Here is a 19,462-nt window from a genome sequence, read left to right on the forward strand (position 1 = left end):
AAAATGAATGTTCTTATAGCAAAAGAAGCAGCTCGAAGCAGTTCCTCCAGACACTTGTCAGTGAAAGAGCATTGTTATTTTCATGCAAATAACAAAAGTTGCGTGACAAAATAACAGTTGTATATGTTATATAGAATTCCAGATACAGCAGGCAGCCAATATTATTCAATAAAAACAGTGACACATAAAGAAGCAACTGGATCACCCATGGGCTGTAGAACTGCAGTGACATGTAAATAAGCAATTGCATCACTCACGGGGTGTACAATTGTCGGCAATAGAGTGTACTGTTAAAGCACTCGTGTTAAGTTTGCCGGTTCAAAACCCCGTTATTCTAGCTAACCCAAAAAAATAAAAAGCAGCAACAACTCTTTCAACCAGTCGTTACCATAAAAAAATGTTTTGTTTGAAACTTTATTCAATTCAGTCCAAAGCTTACAATATGTGGGAAAATAGCCTCAAGTGCAAGCAATGAACCACCCCTCAGCATCCATAAATATCATCGGATAAGTACTTCAAAACAACAAAGCTGATAAGGAACAAATTTCTACATAAATTGCAATTTTGAAATATTCAAATATACATATCAGAAAGCTTCGATATATTCAAAATACAATACAGTTTGATACCATACGCAATAAACAATATTACATAAACAAGCTATATGATAGCAGTGAAACTAATATATACGCTGGTTAGAAAGAACAAAGCTGTGTTCCATGAGATATACACACTATTCAATGATAAATCCATTTACCATGGACCCTACTTAAATCTTTTCCCTGAGATATGGGAATACCAAGATGTCAATATCTGAAAAGAGACATCCTAACAAATTATTAGAAACGTGCGTTTAAACATATTCCTGAGTCTGTACAGTTGACAGTTGGTGAACCTCAATTTTTACAAAGGAATCTGAAATCACATCCTCTTGGAAATCCAAGAGGTCTCTTCCTTGGAATAAACTACATTATTTCCACCAAAAGTGGTAAAGCTAAAGAATACTAACGACACGCCTTGAACACTTTTTAACACGCATTAGTTTTACAGGAAATGTCACCTACAAACAAACAAGTGTTTTTACAAACTTACAAGCAATACATAACCCTGCCAAAGATCCCCATAAATGCTCAAATCGGAATCGGCCATTTATAAGGTTCAACAACCATATTCCACAGGTATAAATTAGAAAAATAATACACATTTCTTCGGCTGCTTTTAGAAGTGACATCACGGAGTTTGCAGATCTGCAACTCACCCACATCTTAAATTTCGAATGACAGCATCATATTTACAAATTGCGTTTTTCTGCAAGGAAAAAAATGTAGTGTCTTAAAAAAATCATTCTAAAGGAATAGAACTTGAAAATAGAGTGTACCCTTAATTTAAATGGAATTCACGACATTCACCATGTCAGCAATGCCTTGACCAGAGCTGACATGCAACTCGATATAATAATTCTGTTGGTCTGAAGAGGGAAAAAAAGGGAAAATGCCATTCTCTGGAAACTACTAGTCACTGCAACTATTATGTTACATTCGAAATCATAATAACAGAACACGTATAGGGTGGCAAATAACATATAGGAAATGCAAAAAACATTCAAGGAAAGTGTACTGGTAAGATATCTGCAGATCCAAAAAATATTCCGGAAGAAGTTATGCTACAGTTTAGGAGATGAATACTTCATAAATACTAGCAAAATTCACAAAATCCAAAAAGGTTTGGCCAGAACATCTAAAAAACTGTTGAAAAGGGAAAATATAATACCAAAAGACTTGAGAGTCCATTATGAAAATAAAAGAAGAAAGAATTCGTAATTTTATGTGTAGAAAAAAGGTTATCTTCTGGGGCATGACCAAAATCCCTCTTTGAAACTGCTGCAAGGAGTGGATGCAGTGAGACAGCAGAAGGCTATAAACCGGTGATAAATTAGCATTTCAAAGAGCACGGACCCATGGACTATTGAGTCAAATAAAGTTAACTTCTAAGACCTTGCACGACAAAATATGATCATTTCATAATCTTGACTACTCCGTTGTTTGCACAGTAACTTCGGACAATTACAAAAGTCTCATCTTCGATATGAGAAAAGCTGCAAATACCCTTCTCTAAACGTCTAATATGTGCATGAACGACCATGATATATACCTTGCCAGGATTGATAATAATTTCTGGTAGACCTGACTGTTGCTACACTAAAATAATAAAAATAATTAGCTAACAATATTTCAAAATCATGAAAAAATGACCATGATATATACCTTGCCAGGATTGATAATAATTTCTGGTAGACCTGCCAGTTGCTACACTAAAATAATAAAAATAATTACAGTTCAATGCAGGGGACATACTAATACTGAATTATAAATCTCAGTGTTTTAATATCCATATTGCACGGGTACCTACACCCAGGGCAAGGTGCCCAAACCCATCCCAAATTCTCATTTCGTATAACAAATTCAGGAGTGGGGACTTCATCTCATGAACCAGCTACTTGATAGATATATATATATATATATATATATATATATGAATGATTGGTCTAATGGGTTTTTTTTTCTATAGTTCATAATCCAGATCAGGGTCATCCCTATAGTAGGGGAAATGCACTTACAAAGGGGAAAAAACACTCAGGAGGTTGTATTTGAGCCCATTTACTAGCAGAGCATTTTGGGCTTTTCCTTTTCCATTGATAAGAGTAACAGTTGCCTTTCCAGCAATTTTGGCAGCTCCACTTCCAAAAGATACATTTCCTTCCTTTTCGCTCAATGAGACAAACTTCCTTTTGTCCCCTGTCATGTGTTTGGAGCACCCACTGTCCACAAACCAATGATTTTCATTATTTTGAGCATATAGAGCCAGGCCAAATTTATCCATGTTGGGATTCTCGCTACTTGCTTTTCCTCTTTTGAGTGGACAATTTTGTTCATAATGTCCATTATTGTAGCGTAATGAGCAAATCAGAGCAAATTTGGTCGAGGGATCAAACGAATTGAAGGTTTTGATTTGTCCCTGTGTTTTGGGGCCATATGGTTTGATTATTTGACCCTTTAGCTTTGGTGTTTCACTCTTGCGAGCCATGCAATGTCTGGCTTGATGACCAAAGTTTTTACAATGAAAACAATGTCCAAGAAAGATAGTTTTGTACCTGTTGTAGTAGCCACGATTTGAGTCAACTTCCTTCCTTGGAATTACTCCCGCTTCATTCTTTGGATTTGAGATGGGCCTTTGATGGAATACTGGTTTGTATCTGCTGTAATATCCATGATTCGAATCCACATTCTTCTTTGGAGTTATTCTCTCTTCATTCTTTGGATCTGGGATGCGCCTTTGATGACATACTTTTTCTTCTTTTGGGTTGCTGGAAAGTGCATCGGCATAGCTTTTCGCACTATTCTTAGTGCTTGATGATTCCCCTTTAAAGCCTATTCCAGACTTGTCATGTTGAGGTTTTTGACTTTTTTGGATAGGCTGAAGTATTTGAGAGCTTTTCCAACACTCTTTAACTTGCGCCAATTCCTTCCTTAGAGATACTATTTTGGCTTCACATTCTTCGCAAGTCTCTTCTTTTTCTTTTATCTTTGTTTCCAAGAGATCTTCTCTTCTTCTTGTTTCCTCGTTTTCTACCTTGAGAGAAATGATTTTATTCCATAATTTCTCATTTTCTTCAATGGCACTTATTAACAGTTCATCTACATTTCCTTCTAAGCCCTAAGTCATCATCATTTGTGAATGCTATGAATAATGTTTCTTGGCTTTCATCATGGTCACTTTCCTCATCTGATTTCTTTTTTATGACCACAAATTCATCCTCATCAAACTCATCTTGCTTAGAGAAGAAGTTCTTCTTATTGATCCCTTTCTTTTTGTATACCATTCTTTAGAATTTCCTTCATCATCACTATCATGTTTATGAGGACATTTTGCAGCATAATGACCTATTTTTCCACATTTGAAACAAATAAGAGGGTATTTACCTTTTAGATTAGATCCTTTCTTCAGCTTTCGTACAAATTGAGTCAATTTGAATCCCACATCAAAGTCATCACTACAGTCATTCCTTTATTTCCCCTTCTTTGATTTTGAAGCCTTCAATGCTACATCTTTGGAGCTTGGGCCACCTTTTCTCATCTCATAGGCAATAAAGATTCCATGGAGTTCATCCATCTTGAGAGTATCTAGATCCTTTATTTCTTCTACGACGCTTATTTTGGAGTCAAATCTGCCTGGAAGAGATCTTAAGACCTTTTGAACAATGGTACTTTCTTCAATCTTTTCATCCAATCCTTTAAGAGAGTTGACCACTTTAGCTACTCGGAGAAAGTATGATGCAATATCTTCTTCATCTTCCATTTTCAGACTTTCAAATTGTCGTCTATGAGTTTGAAGCTTTGCCTTCTTGACTTTTGAGTCTCCATCGTATAAGCCAATTAGCTTATCCCACATTTCTTTGGCAGAGTTACAATTCATGACTTTTGTAAACTCGAAATCAATGATTCCACTAGTGATGGAGTTCAAGGCTTTTGCATTTGCAATGTAGGCTTTCCTCTCGTCTTGATCTATTGGAAGAGTGGGAGGAATTTGGTACTCATTTAGAACAAAATGCCAGACTTCAGGTCCAAGGGACATTAAGTAGTAGGTCATTCTCTTTTTCCAGAAACCAAAATTGGCGTCGTCGAACAGAGGAGGTTTTCCTAACGCTTCGTGATTTCTCATCATGACCATGAATCCTTCTTCAAGTTGTTAGGCTAGTATGAAGAAGCCCGCTCTGATACCAATTGTTGGAAATACTAAGAGGGGGGGTGAATCAATGTTTCTTTTTTAATTGTTCTTTTTATCACCAAAACATTTATATATGGAACACAGAAATAGATATCTAGAATAAATGATTTTATTAACACAAACAGTGCAATGAAATAGATACAATATATAAATGGTTGCAATCAGTTTCCAAACACCAACTTGGACTTTTGTGAGGCTCCAATCTCCAGAGCACCAACTCTGTTTTACCAAGGCAACAGTCCTGGACTTAGGAGCACCAACTCCCAAGGATTCCAAACCTTTCAGCTTTGAGGCTCCAACCCTTTATGATCAACTGTTATAAACTGTTTTGTTGTAGTTCTCTGCTCCCAAGCCCGCTGAGCTTATGCTTCACTCTTGTTCTCTTGCTTCTCCTGCCTCTGCCTAAACTTCGGCTTTCTCTAGCTCCGCTTATTCACACACAGTCCTTTCCTTGTTTTTCTTGTTTTATGTATTCCTTATGCCTCTCACTGTTCGTTTCCGCTTTCCACTAGCTCTTCGGCTTCCTCAACACTCGCTTCAGCTTCCTCTGCAATGGCTTGTTTTTCGACTTCCCGACTCTTCATATCACTTTGGCTTCCTTTGCGCTAGCTTGTCCTTCGGCTTCCCGGCTTTCGGCTTCCTCTGTCTCTTCGAGTTCACCAACACTCCAGGGACATGTAAATTCATAAGAGAGGACTGAAATACACAGAGCAAAACATGTTGCATATTAAAACTGTAACAACGCTCCTTTTTCAATAATAATAGCATACACAAGACTTTATTGTTTACGGAGAGATTTCATTGGAGAGATAGTACCAACAAGGAGGCCCCACATGCCACATCACCATCGCAATCACAATCAGCGTCGTTCAAGCCTACTGAACTATCGGAACCATTATTTATGCATTTTGGCCTTCAAAAACCCCAGGCAATACATTTTTGAAATACACAGGAATATACAAGAAAACCTGACCAAAACTCTAAAGGGCGGACTTCAAAAACATTATACCCGCATCTATAACTCCATCGGGTCTATTCCTCCATAACGTTATCGCAATCGGCAATCGCGACTTCCGAAGGTCCTTCATATGTCGAGCCCATGACATCGTCGATGGTCGATGGCAGATTCTTCTACGGATGCGATATGATAATAAGCCAAATTGTAATGTTGCATAGGGTCTACAACATATATCGCTATCAGCACTTTCAGGGGTGACACCCCTTTGTATTATTGTGATGGGCAGATGCGATATAACATTAAACCATTGCATAATGTTGCAGCGGGTCTGCAACATGTCGCAGTTGTATGATATATATATATATATATATATATATATATATATATATATATATATATATATCGCAATTCGCATGTTTAACGTGGCGAGGCTTAAGGCCCGCATATATGAAATACACTTAAAACCATGCTTCGACACCCTTGGCAGACTTCACCTGTTTATACACCCGAACATATATGTTTCGTCAGGTCCGCACATATATATCGCTGTCGGGGGTTTCGGGTAGTAGTGCCTCCGATAGTGTATATTGCATATATGTATATGTTTTTGCCTCCGATAGTGTATATAGCATATATGTATATGTTTGCGCCTCCGATAGTGTATATAGCATATATACATGTTTTCCGCCTCCTTTAACTCTTCCGCCTCCTATAACTCTTCTGATAGTCCTTCTTTGGGTTCCATTGCTCCCAATACTCCTGATATGCCTCTGATAGCTCTGTTTTGCTCCTCCGATGGCTCTGTTTGCTCCTCTGATAGCTCTGTTTGCTCCTCTCTGTTTTGCTTCTCCGATAGCTTTGTTTGCTCCTCCGATAGCTTTGTATTTGCTGCCTCCAATATGCTCTGTTTTGCCTCCTCTGGCTCCTCAAATATTGCCATATTGACATCAATAACAATCTATGTCAACATGATTTATAGACACTCATCATTGTCGATCTCGAAACATCCCCTACCTGGGTACTCAGGGTGTGATCCATGAGAACTATTCTTATCTTGGACTCCCCAACCCTCAAAGAATATCGGTCCTCCATGACTACTCTTCTATTGGATGCCCGATCTCATCCTCAAAGAATATCGGATGCCAAATGATTACCCTATTGGATATACGACCAAAGTCCCACATTGACTAGAAGTGGGGAGGATCATGGGTATATAAGGATGGACAAATATCTCCATTGGTATGAGGCCTTTTGGGGTAAAGCCCAAAAACAAATCCATGAGGGCTTAAGCCCAAAGTGGACAATATCATACCATTGTGGAGATATGTGGTGTCCAGAGTCCTTACAAGTGGTATGAGAGCCATGCCTCGAAGTTAGCCAAGTGGATGAATCCTTGGAATAGCGAACGAAGGTGGTGGGCCCCGGTAATATCATGATGGAATCCGTGGATGAGCTCGATTAGACAGGCGGTGTGCTCCGGATTCTTCATGGACGTGTCCTGGTCCCAACACGGCGAAGAGGAGGACCTGGGATAAAGCAAGCTCTCGAGGCAGGTGGTGCTTCCATGTAAGGCGTGTGCTTCCAATGCATTGGGCGGAGAATCCTGGTTGGTAGAGAGTGGATGGATGGATAATCTTTTTAGGGGAGGCTCGATGGTCCTTTGTTCGAGGGGAGGATTGTTGGGTATACGACCAAATTCGCAAATTGACTAGAAGTGGGGAGGATCATGGGTATATAAGGATGGAAAAATATCTCCATTGGTATGAGGCCCTTTGGGGTAAAGCCCAAAAACAAATCCATGAGGGCTTAGGCCCAAAGTGGACAATATCATACCATTGTGGAGATATGTGGTGTCCAGAGTCCTTACATACCCAATCATCCATTTTGTCTTCCCAGGTGAAGACTAGAATGACGTGTCTATCTCTCCCTTTCAAATAGGGAGGACATATTCCAATAAAGGAATGTACTCATTCCTAAAAAAGGAATGTACTCATTCCTAAAAAAGGAATGTACCTAAGCTCCCTCTTGGCTTAGGAATTTCAAGTTTCTTCCAAGTAAGAAACTTCTTTTTAGGTGCTCTTTCAACTAGGGACCTACAACAGCTCCTCAAGTGGAGATGATGGGACAACCAGCTGCTTGAATAACTCCTCTCTTAGGGGACATCTTCACAGGGCACAGACCATCCATCATTTTCATCCATGAGTTTAGTCATGTCCTTATTTTGTCAGAAAGTGATCCATCAATTTTCCATCTGTTTTTTGCTTCATGTCACGCTGCTTTCTTCATGCCATATTTTCTTGAAGGATCTTACATCCTTCTATATGGTCCTCTTGGAAGTCGTCCACAGATCTTCCCTTTCGCAGTCCTACATAAGCCCATCCAGATATTAGTTCAAAAATATGAAATAAACACTTAAATCAAAATTACCTTTGTGATGGTCTTTAATCATGACATCTTCTTGTAGGTATTAGCATCATGCATGCAGATTGATACATCTCCTAAAGATATACATTGTCAAGGGTCTCCATCTCTTTCTGACTCCTATCAGAGTCTTCATATCTTTCTGGGAGATATTCTAGTCAACTCTTCTTGGTCAAATGTTGAATGCCTTCTACTTTTGTTGCATATTTTACGATCCTGTCCTTTCTTTTCACACTTCATTCCTAGGAGCTTCCAATCAGAGTTCTTTAATTGTAGTTAGCCTCCTCATGATTTATACGAGAACATATTATATTGATTTCATCTGGTGTGACTTATGCCTTTATGCAATCTTTCAGAGGAGGAGATCCCTTCATCTTTTGATCATGTTTTCCAAGATGGAAATAGTGATCCATATTATCTACAACCATATGACATGACTTTCATAATATCCTATGTAAGCATACATACCTCATCCTTTCTTTCGGTCATCCAGACTTCCTGTAGTAGCTTCATTTGAACGAAAGAACTTTGTCATTTAGACCTGCTTCCCTGTTATGTCATCATACCATCATCCCTTGAATCCCACGAGTTGGAATTCCTGATGAAACTATTGCTTTCCTTTTAGATCGGTGAATCCCTTAATGAGGATTCCATCAAAGAAACTTGAGGATCTTTCATATCCTCACCTGGTAGATGTTTCCTCATTGACTATTGTACGATGATCCCAGTCAATGATGACCTCTACTTCTTTCTATAAGAATCACTTGAGGTTTTAATGAGGTTTTCAAGAGCTCCCATTCTTGATAATTAATAGAATTTATTCCAGACATCCTTTATGCTTCTCATGTCAAGAGCTCTTACTTCTAATGCTTCCATCACAATGCTATTTTCTAATCTGATGCGTTCTATCTTATTTACATTGCATCCTATCTGATGTCGCTTCCACAGACATCCTCGGATTGCTTACAAGACCAGTCCCTCGAACATCTAGATTTTGTGTGTCTCATATGATTCTTAGGATATTGGAGACATCACATATATTTGTGTCCATATATATAATAAACAACACGGGTTGGTTCATTCATCTAAAGGCATAAGCCGTGTATTTCTGGTACTTCTTCACATATACAACTCATAGAAATATATGTATAAACTAGTGGAGGCTGAGTAGCTCAAGGACCTACAGTTTAATAAGCTTTGACAGAGCAATGAGAGAAGATAAGGAGATAGAATAACTTGTCACATAGAGCTTGAAGCGTCAAGAATTCTACACTCATCACATAGAGCTTGAAGCATCAAGAATTATACACTATATGAGTTAAAGGTATACATAATGGATGGAAGAGAATTGGGTGTGATGATTCATGGAGCGCAATTTTAAAGATATAATCTCAAAGATCCATATAGACACGTGCATTAACAAGTCAATACAAATGAATCTGTAAGAACATATAAAACATTTCTAACAGCTACGATTGCATGAAATCGGAGAGAAAACATGAACATAATGGAATTTAAACAGAGGGGTAACATACTGTAGTACTCAAAGGAGGAATCACCACCATTTCCTTAAAATTCTAAAAGATGGATATCATAAAGTCATACAGTCTCAAAAATAACATGTAGTTCTTTCTTTAGGATTCTGAATGATCCGAATCGGATCCACAAAAGACTGTCAAGAACCTTGACTGTATCGAGTTGAACAAATCCTTGAAAATTCCAAAACAGCGATCAAAAACGCCTTGAACCAGTGGCAATGGCCGCCAACGTAGAACGACGAGGACCTCGGTCAAAGCGCGCTGATCGAGGCCCATGGAGACTACGCAGGAGGTCAAAGTAGCCCCTGGGAGCCCCAGATCGGGAAAAGGAGGCGATTTTGATGCGCGATTAGCGCTTAATCGCGCATCGCTGGGCAAATAGGGCCAAAATGGAAGAGCCTTAAGCACTCGGTCGCGTTGGGAGCCGAAGAACCACGGGCAGAGAAACAAAAAGCGCTAAAGGACAAAAGCGGGACCCGCGCTCTGGAAAACCAACGGTATTGATCAAGGCACCCTTGAACGGTAAGAGGTTTTGGAGGAGAGCGGAGCGATCCCACTCAGCGACCGACGCGTGGCAGCGGAGGTGAGAGAAAAACCGTCATTGATCGCGCGTTGTCGATCGAGCAAGTCAACCGCGCTCGACGTGCGTATGACGTTGGATTTGGAGGAGCCCAGATCGAACGGCTGAGATTGCGCCCGATGGAGGAAGCGGAATCGACAGGGGATCAAGCCAAGTTCTAAAGAGATTTGGAGTCCGTTTGACCGCCACGGTGGAGAAAGAACGCATACACGACGTAACGAAAGAAACGAACCGACGAAGCATGCTGGCACCAATTAGATGGAGACACATGGCCACTTGCTGAGCGATCGTGCTGACGCCGAACAGGGAATTCCAAGCGCAGCTGCAGAAGGTGAACCGCCGCAGGCGGGAGAAGAACCGAACAGGCATAGGGATCAAATGACTAAAGCCATGAACAAAGACAGTCGAGCACAAGGAAAAAAAGGGAGAAGAGTTAATTGGAAACCCGAATTGAGAGGAGTCCAAGCAACTAAGAGAGACAGTGAACACAGAGAGCAGTAAAGCCAAGCAGAGGAGACAGAGGGCCGAGCTGACCATAGGCAGCATCGAGCACCAGAGAGCTTGAAGATTCAAGCCTTCCCATAGAGGAATCTATCTAGACTGAGCATCACATTTGGCTCTTTCCACTGTAGACCAAGGGTCACAGAGCTGGTAGGAAGAAAAAGAGTCTGTGAACTCTGAGTGGCTTGGGGAATCCAAGAACCACCCTGCCAAGCAAAATCTGCTTCGGGAGAACTCATATTGAGTCCCTGTATTGTAATTTCTCTGTTGTAAGACACAATAAAACAAGGCCACCATTGAAGCTGGACCGGAGACGTAGCCCTGGAGAATAGGGTGAACTCCTTATTAAAAATTGTTTGTGTCTTTGTGTTTCTTACTGTATTTCTCTGCTGTCTTTCCACTTATTTTCTGTGTATTGGCAATCTGATCGATCCGTTGTTTCAATAACACAAAACACACACACCAGCACATTAGTCTGTTTAATAAATCTTCAATTGAGGTCACTCATAGGGTGATTATCAGATCAAGTGGTATCAGAGCTCTAGGCTGTAAGGTTAGACAAGCTTGTGTTGGTTTAGCTGTGAATGCTCACTAGATCAAAGCTCAAATTAGGAGAAGGAGAGTTGGTGGAAACTAATCCTGAAATTGGGAGAGTCTATTCTCGGAAGACAATGTCAGAAGAAGGTTCTATAGGGCCAGACCCTCAATTCATAGAAAGTTTCCTAGCTATAAAGTCTATGGTAGAAGAAATGTATAGGGACTTTAGAAAGCATAAGGATGAAGATTCATCAGGCTCTAAGCAAGATAAAGAAGAAGATGAATCTCATTCCCATGACCACTCAAAAGGAAAGGGAAAAGAAGAAAGCTTCCCTACACCTCCTAATAGCCCTGTGCATAATAAGAAAGCATCTTTACGACTAGTGAACTAAGTGAACTATTCAAAAATAATGAGAAATTAGTCACTTTACGACTACCTCTCATGGAAATGGTCATACTTTGAATGACTTACTTAACGCAGTTGAATCCCAAAAATGATATCTAATATAATGCACTGCGAAAATCCCCCATACTTAAAAAGCATCTTTGATTAAGCTAGATGTTAAATTTGATTTGCCTATATATGATGGAGAGTTAAATGTTGAAAAGTTGGACAATTGGATTAGACAAATTGATGTGTATTGTAGAGTACAAAATATAGACTCAGACAAGAGTAGGATTCAGCTGGCAAGCCTACGCCTAGGAGGCACTGCCTTAGTTTGGTGGGAAGGCAAAACCCAAGCTGATGTGAAGAAGCATGGTAAGGCCATCTCTGTCTGGAGTGAATTTGTTGCTGCAATCAAAAAGAAGTTCTATCCATTGCCCTACATGCAACAAGCCATGATGAGTTGGCAAACTCTTCGGCAAATGAAAGGGAAAAGTGTGCAAGGGTATACTCAAGAGTTCAGAAAGAGAGCATTGATATTGGGTATCTCATTAGACTCACCAGAAACTCTTTTGAAGTACATTGGTGGTCTACACAGCTACATGAGGCATACCATCCTCATGTTTAATCCCACTAGTATAGATGAGGTATCTGTACAAGCTACTCATCTAGAAGCTAGAGGAAAGAATGGAAATCCAGAAGTTGGGGGACCATCCCAACCCACTGTAAGCAAGACCAAGGAGAAAAGAAAGCAGAAGTGGAAAACAAGGAAGGCTAACACCGCACAAAAAGGCAAAGCTTCATGCACTCACTGCAAAAAGGAGGGGCATGATGATGAGCATTGTTGGATTCTGCATCCAGAGCTGAGACCTAAGAAGTCCGAGGGCAAGAAGAAGAAGACTGCTACAACTATTCAGAAAGATTTGGGGTCAGATCCGGGAGATGAAACAATCATTGCAGCCACAGGTATAAAAGGTAAAAAATCTGAAGCATCTACTAGTAATTATGTTCAATCTGTTATTGATGAAGAACATGAGAGAAAAAGACATGAGCTTTTCCATATTCGAGTTGTTTCCAAAAATCAAAAGATTGATACTTTGTTTGATAGTGGCTCACAAGTAAATCTGATTTCTAGAGCAATTGTAAAGAAATTGGGATTAGCAACTACACCTCATAAGAAGCCATACCCATTAGGATGGTTGAATGATAAAGCACAACTACAAGTGACTAGACAGTGCAAACTCAAGTTTTCTTTTGGGTCAGCATTTGTAGATGAGGTTGAGTTAGATGTAATTCCTTTGGATATATGTGGAATTGTTTTAGGAAGTCCTTACTTGTATGATAGAAAGGCTATTTTCTATAGAGCTGAGAACAAGTATCTACTTGTTAAAGATGGAATTGAATACTTTGTAAGAGCTCATAAGCTCAAGAATAATTATACTCTCATAAACTCAGGACAGATGAAAAGAATGATAAATTCATGCAAACAATTCTTACTGATGGTTGTAAAGGAAAAGACACCTAAAAAAACCAATGTATTTGAGGGTTGTAATGCTGATCAGCAAGCTGATATAGAAAAGATTGTTTCAGAGTATGATGTCTTATTTCAAGAACCTAAAGGTCTGCCACCCAAAAATGGAATAGTACATGATATTGTTTTGCAGCAAGATGTTCCTTTGCCTAACATTGGGATGTACAAGTTATCTGCTTTAAAGAATGTTGAAATCAAGAAGCAGGTGCAGGAGTTGCTCGATAAAGGGTTCATCGGGCCTAGCACATCACCATGTGGGTCACCAATCGTTTTGGTGAGAAAGAAAGATGGCTCGTGGAGAATGTGCATTGACTATCGAGCACTGAATAAGATAACAATCAAAAATCGTTATACTCTTCCTCGCATAGATGATCTTTTAGATCAATTGAAGGAGGTTGTTTATTTCACCAAGCTGGATTTGCACAGTGGATACCATCAGGTCAAAGTTGCAGAGCAAGACACATGGAAGACTGCTTTCAAAACAAAGCAGGGATTGTATGAATGGTTGGTTATGCCTTTTGGCCTAACTAATGCTCCTGCTACTTTCATGATATTAATGAATGATGTACTCAGACCTTTTCTTGATGATTTTGTTATTGTGTTCCTGGATGACATTCTGATTTTTAGTAAAACGTGGGAACAACATTTAAAGCATGTTAAGCAGATGTTAGATGTTTTGAAAAGAAAAAAACTTTATGTTAAACTCTCCAAATGTGAATTTGGCAAAACCTCTCTAAATTATTTAGGTCACATAGTAGGGGGAGGCGAACTGAAAATAGATCCCTCTAAAGTGGCAATCATTGTAAACTGGCCTAAACCCAAGACTGCTACAGAAGTACGAAGCTTCTTAGGAGCAGCACAATATTGGAGGAAGTTCATTTCCAATTTTTCTCAATTGCAGCTCCTTTACATGCTTTGACAGGATTGAACAAGGTGTTTCAATGGGGAGGCAAACAATAGAAAGCCTTCGACACTTTGAAAGAAAAAATCAGTACAACACCTGTACTAGAACTGCCAGATCTACAAAAACCATTTGAGATCCAAACTGATGCCAGTGACTATGCCATGGGAACAGTGTTGACAGTGGACACTGCGCGGTAAACCCATATGTTATCATCCTGAGACTTTTAATCCTACAGTAGTCAACTATCCTACATATGATAAAGAATTGTATGCATTAGTTCAGAGTGTGAAAAAAGTGGAAACATTACTTAATGGGCAAAGAAATAGTAATACATATTGATCATCAACCACTTCAATATCTACACTCCCAAACTAAGTTGCAACAGTCAAGACATTACAGATGGATGGGCTTTCTACAACAGTTTCATTTAATCATCAGATATAAAAAGGACATACATAACAAGGTTGCAGATATGTTATCTAAACCCATTATAAATGCATCTACCATACTTGAGCATAATTCTGTGCTGCATGAAAGTTACATAGAACAGTATGCTCAGGATATGGACTTTGAAGATGTATATGCAACTTTGAGTCAAGGCAAAAGAGTAGAAGAATTGGACTATCATGTGAAGGACCAAATCTTATATCATTGTGGGAAACTCTGCATTCCACAAACTGAGAGAGTAAAGATAATTAGGGAAGCACACACTTCTCTGATATCAGGTCACTTTGGGGTAAGTAAAACAGTTGCACAGCTGCAAAGGTTCTGCTATTGGCTGAAAATGAATGAAACAGTTTCTAGATATGTGAAGGGATGTGCTATGTGTGCTAAAAGCAAGCCCAGCAATAGAAAACTAGGCTTGTACACTCCATTGCTAGTTCCTTCTCACCCTTGGGAAAGCATTTCCATAGATTTTGTTGGTTGTGGATAGGTTCAGCAAAATGTGTATTTTGATACCCTGTAGTAAACATATTACAGCTGAACAAACTGCAAAATTATTCTTTGAACATGTATGGGTTCATTTTGGATTACCCACTTCTATTGTATCTGATCGAGACACCCGATTTGTGGGGAAGTTTTGGTCAAGTCTATGGGAACTAATGGACACCAAGTTAAAGAAAAGCACAGCTTTTCATCCACAAACAGATGGCCAAACAGAAGTAGTTAACAAGACGGTGATCCAGTTACTGAGAGGATATTGCAGCAAACACCCTAAGCTTTGGGATGAACACTTGTGTTATGTGCAGCATGCTTACAATAGAGTCAAACACTCTTCTACCCAGAGATCTCCTTTTGAGACCTGCTTTGGTTTCATACCAAGGTCTCCCTTGGATTTTGTCTTTGGTAAAGATACCATGGTTGATAGACACATTAATGTGGACAGGGCAACATATCCAAGAGATCCACCAGGCAGTACAGGAATAGCTGGAAAAGAGCCAGGCCAAGTACAAGGCTAGGCATGATAAGCATCGGATGGAGCATAGTTTTGAAGTTGGAGACCAAGTCTAGCTGTATATCAGCAAGGACAAGATGCAAGGTGAAAGTAAAAAGCTAAAACCTATCAGGTATGGACCCTCCAGGATACTTGAGAAGATTGGTGAAAATGTTTTTCGCCTTGATCTGCCAGCTTACATGCACATCTACTTAGTCGTGAACGCAGATTGCTTGAGGTTGTTTGAACCTTCAATGATTGAGGACCCTGAAGAGCAGAGTCAATTACCTTCTGTTGATGACCTGCTACCTGAATATCTTAATGAGTTACAAGAAGACACAGTGCTGGACAGGAAGGTAAGGACGACGCGCAATGGACAGGTGGAGTACCTCAGGATTGGGCTTAAAGGTTCGAAGCCGAGCAGTGCGAAGTGGATTGAGATTGGACAGGTGAGACAACAATTTCCTCACTTAGCCGATGCTTGAAGAAAGCCAACTTTTGGTGGTCCAAAATCTTTTTCAGTAGGGAGGTCGTGATCTGAATCAGATCCACAAAAGACTGTCAAGAACCTTGACTATATCGAGTTGAACAAATCCTTGAAAATTCCAAAACAGTGATCAAAAACGCCTTGAACCAGTGGCAATGGCCGCCAACGTAGAACGACGAGGACCTCGGTCAAAGCGCACTGACCAAGGCCCATGGAGACTGCGCAGGAGGTCAAAGTAGCCCCTGGGAGCCCCGGATCGGGAAAAGGAAGTGATTTTGATGCGCGATTAGCGCTTAATCGCGCATCGTTGGGCAAATAGAGCCAAAATGGAAGAGCCTTAAACACTCAGTCGCGTTGGGAGTCGGAGAACCGCGGGCGAAGAAACAAAAAGCGCTAAAGGACAAAAGCGGGACCCGCGCTCTGGAAAACCAGCGGTATTGATCGGGGCACCCTTGAACGGTAAGAGGTTTGGAGGAGAGCGAAGCGATCCCACTCAACGACCGACGCGTGGTAGTGGGGAGGTGAGAGAAAAACCGCCATTGATCGTGCGCTATCGGTCAAGCAAGTCAACCGCGCTCGACGTGCGTATGACGTTGGATCTGGAGGAGCCCAGATCGGACGGCTGAGATTGCGCCCGATGTAGGAAGCGGAATCGACAGGGGATCAAGCCAAGTTCTAAAGAGATTTGGAGCCCGTTTGACCGCCACGGTGGAGAAAGAACGCATACACGACGTAACGAAAGAAACGAACCAACGAAGCATGCTGGAACCAGTTAGATGGAGACACATGGCCACTTCCTGAGTGATCGTGCTGACGTCGAACAAGGAATTCCAAGCGCAGCTGCAGAAGGCGAATCGCCGCAGGCGAGAGAGGAACCGAACAGGCATAGGGATCGAATGACTAAAGCCATGAACAGAGACAGTCGAGCACAAGGAAAAAAAGGGAGAAGAGTTAATTGGAAACCCAAATTGAGAGGAGTCCAAGCAACTAAGAGAGACAGTGAACACAGAGAGCAGTAAAGCCAAGCAGAGGAGACAAAGGGTCGAGCTGACCACAGGCAGCATCGAGTACCAGAGAGCTTGAAGATTCAAGCCTTCCCATAGAGGAATCTATCTGGACTAAGCATCACATTTGGCTCTTTCCACTGTAGACCAAGGGTCACAGAGCTGGTAGGAAGAAAAGGAGTCTATGAACTCTAAGTGACTTGGGGAACATAAGAACCACCCTGCCAAGCAAAATCTGCTTTGGGATAACTCATATTGAGTCCCTGTATTGTAATTTCTCTGTTGTAAGACACAATAAAACAAGGCCGCCACTGAAGCTGAACCGAAGACATAGCCCTGGAGAATAGGGTGAACTCCTTATTAAAAATTGTTTGTGTCTTTGTGTTGCTTACTGTATTTCTCTGTTGTTTTTCCACTTATTTTTTGTGTATTGGCAATCTGATCGATTCGTTGTTTCAATAACACAGAACACACACACCAGCACATGGGTCTGTAATACCTTTTTGTTTAATAAATCTGCAACTGAGGTCACTCATAGGGTGATTATCAGATCACTGAACCTTTGTGAAGTGTTGCTTCCCACTATTTATCTGGAGAGGGAAGCATTGAACAGTGATTACAAAAAAATATCTCAATCGAGCCTCAGTTGTTAGGTCGATTAGCTGTCTCGGCCTAGGATGGCTCTGTGGTCCAAAAATGACTACAAAAGATTAATAGCTTCATTAAATTGTGACACATTACATGATAACAAAACAAGTCAACAATTAGATGAAAACACCAGCAAAATATCTCCTTGCCCATCCCTAGGATCGCCTTTGATTGGGTAATTGATTTGTCATGATCTTCCTTCTTTGGTACTTGGCTGGTTTCAGACGCTTCTGCCTTTACTGCTTGAATCACTCGTTCTCCAGAGTTGGGAGTGGTTCGACTGTGAGTTTCACGTCATGGTATAGCAACAGAGGTCATCTGGGCAGTACTTCGTCTTCCCTCTGCATGGACCTCCATGTTGAATCATCAAGTCTTCTATACATTCATTTACTCATAGCAGACTTGGGCGTGGTACAGTCGAGTCCATTTACCCTGTCTATGTTGACCCTGTTTTCTTGTCACGAGGGAATTTACAAGGTCAACCCATTCGACTTCTAAATGTTCCATATCTTTCTTAAATGGTTCATCTACCAACCCATTGCATCTTTAAAGCCCTGTATTCCATTATCAGGCAGTTATTACCTCAAGGCTTTTGTATTAAAAAACCTTACAGAACGGCACGTTTCAATCCACTTTAGCCCCTTCTGCTTTGAGCCCCTTTTCTTTCATATGACCAAGCGCTTAGTCCTCGGGCGCTAGGGCCTTTGGACTCCCCTCTGGGGTCTTTTTCCTTTGTTACATTTTCCAAGGCATTCCCTGCGCCTTAACACTAGAGGCCCAAATCTCGGCGATTTTAGTGTTATCAACATTCGGTGGTTTCATGACGTTGTATTTGTTTGCACCCTTTGATACTTGTGATCATCGATATGCGAGATCGCATGTCCTGCTTAGCTCTTGGTTTTTCGCTCTTCCCGTGTCCATTGGCTAGCCCCCTTATCGAAGCCCCCCCAATCGGAGGTTCACAATCGACGAATTCCTTGTGATGCACGATGCGCTATACTCCCGATCGTCGATTGATGACATCATCAATGCCACGTGTCGCTTCCTGAGGGGTGACACGTGTCACCTAGATATACCCCTATTTGTCCCTGAAAGTGCTAGATCAGCATGCCACGTGTCCTTCGTACTGCCATGTCATGGTGACGTCAATACCACCGTGTCTTTACCGGATCCAACAATACTCTACCACGTGGCCCCCTGGAGGAGAGAGAAAATGCCCACCCGCCCCTGGTTTTTCGTTGATTTCCTTTGCAAATCATTTTCGGCCTTTCCCGATGATTTACACTTATCAACATATTCCTCCTACAATTTCTTAAGAGTGGTTAGTTGAAATTGCCGATTGTTGATTTGCGATATGTTTGGGTAATTGCGATCGTCGATATGTCACATAGTTATGAGGTGTGATTTTCGATATGTGAGCCCATCGATGCACCATTCAAGACCTCTAAATATTGCATTGCACACGGTACCTTGGACCTCCAATCTCTGATTGCCGATATCAACGATCGCTGGTTTGCTCTGACCTCCACTACTGTTGCTTTGAAAGAAACCCGATATGTGGGATCTAGGGTTTGCACTTAGAAAATTTTCTTTTGCCTTCTAACTTTGAAAGGAAAGCCTTGATCTGCTCTAACTTTTGATTCTGAGGTCCCTATGGGGAGTTCTCTATATTGTTGAAAAGCTACTTCAGAGCACTTTCCAATGGAAAGGGTTTGATCTAATTTGGAGTGCTTCTATAGCACTGGAGG

At 40.8% G+C, this 19,462-nt stretch overlaps 1 protein-coding gene across 4 annotated transcripts in view; it reads right to left on the bottom strand.

The window, feature by feature from the left end:
• Positions 1-316: 316 nt before the first annotated feature.
• Positions 317-19,462, bottom strand: part of LOC149178143 (pumilio homolog 1-like) — a 136,043-nt gene continuing 116,897 nt past the window's right edge. For 3 of the 4 annotated variants that reach the window (XM_089420280.1, XM_089420279.1, XM_089420281.1), the window contains exon 11: positions 317-547. In XM_089420280.1, coding sequence (XP_089276406.1) covers positions 516-547 — 32 coding nt within the window. In that variant the 3' untranslated portion in view covers positions 317-515. Of the gene's footprint in view, positions 548-665; positions 1,309-19,462 lie in introns of those variants that run through there. The other variant, XM_089420282.1, reaches the window with a different exon arrangement.

Source organism: Pinus tabuliformis, chromosome 4_1, assembly GCF_031772625.1.
Source record: "Pinus tabuliformis cultivar Carrire ecotype Pingquan chromosome 4_1, CPIR1, whole genome shotgun sequence".
Taxonomy (NCBI): Eukaryota; Viridiplantae; Streptophyta; class Pinopsida; order Pinales; family Pinaceae; genus Pinus; species Pinus tabuliformis.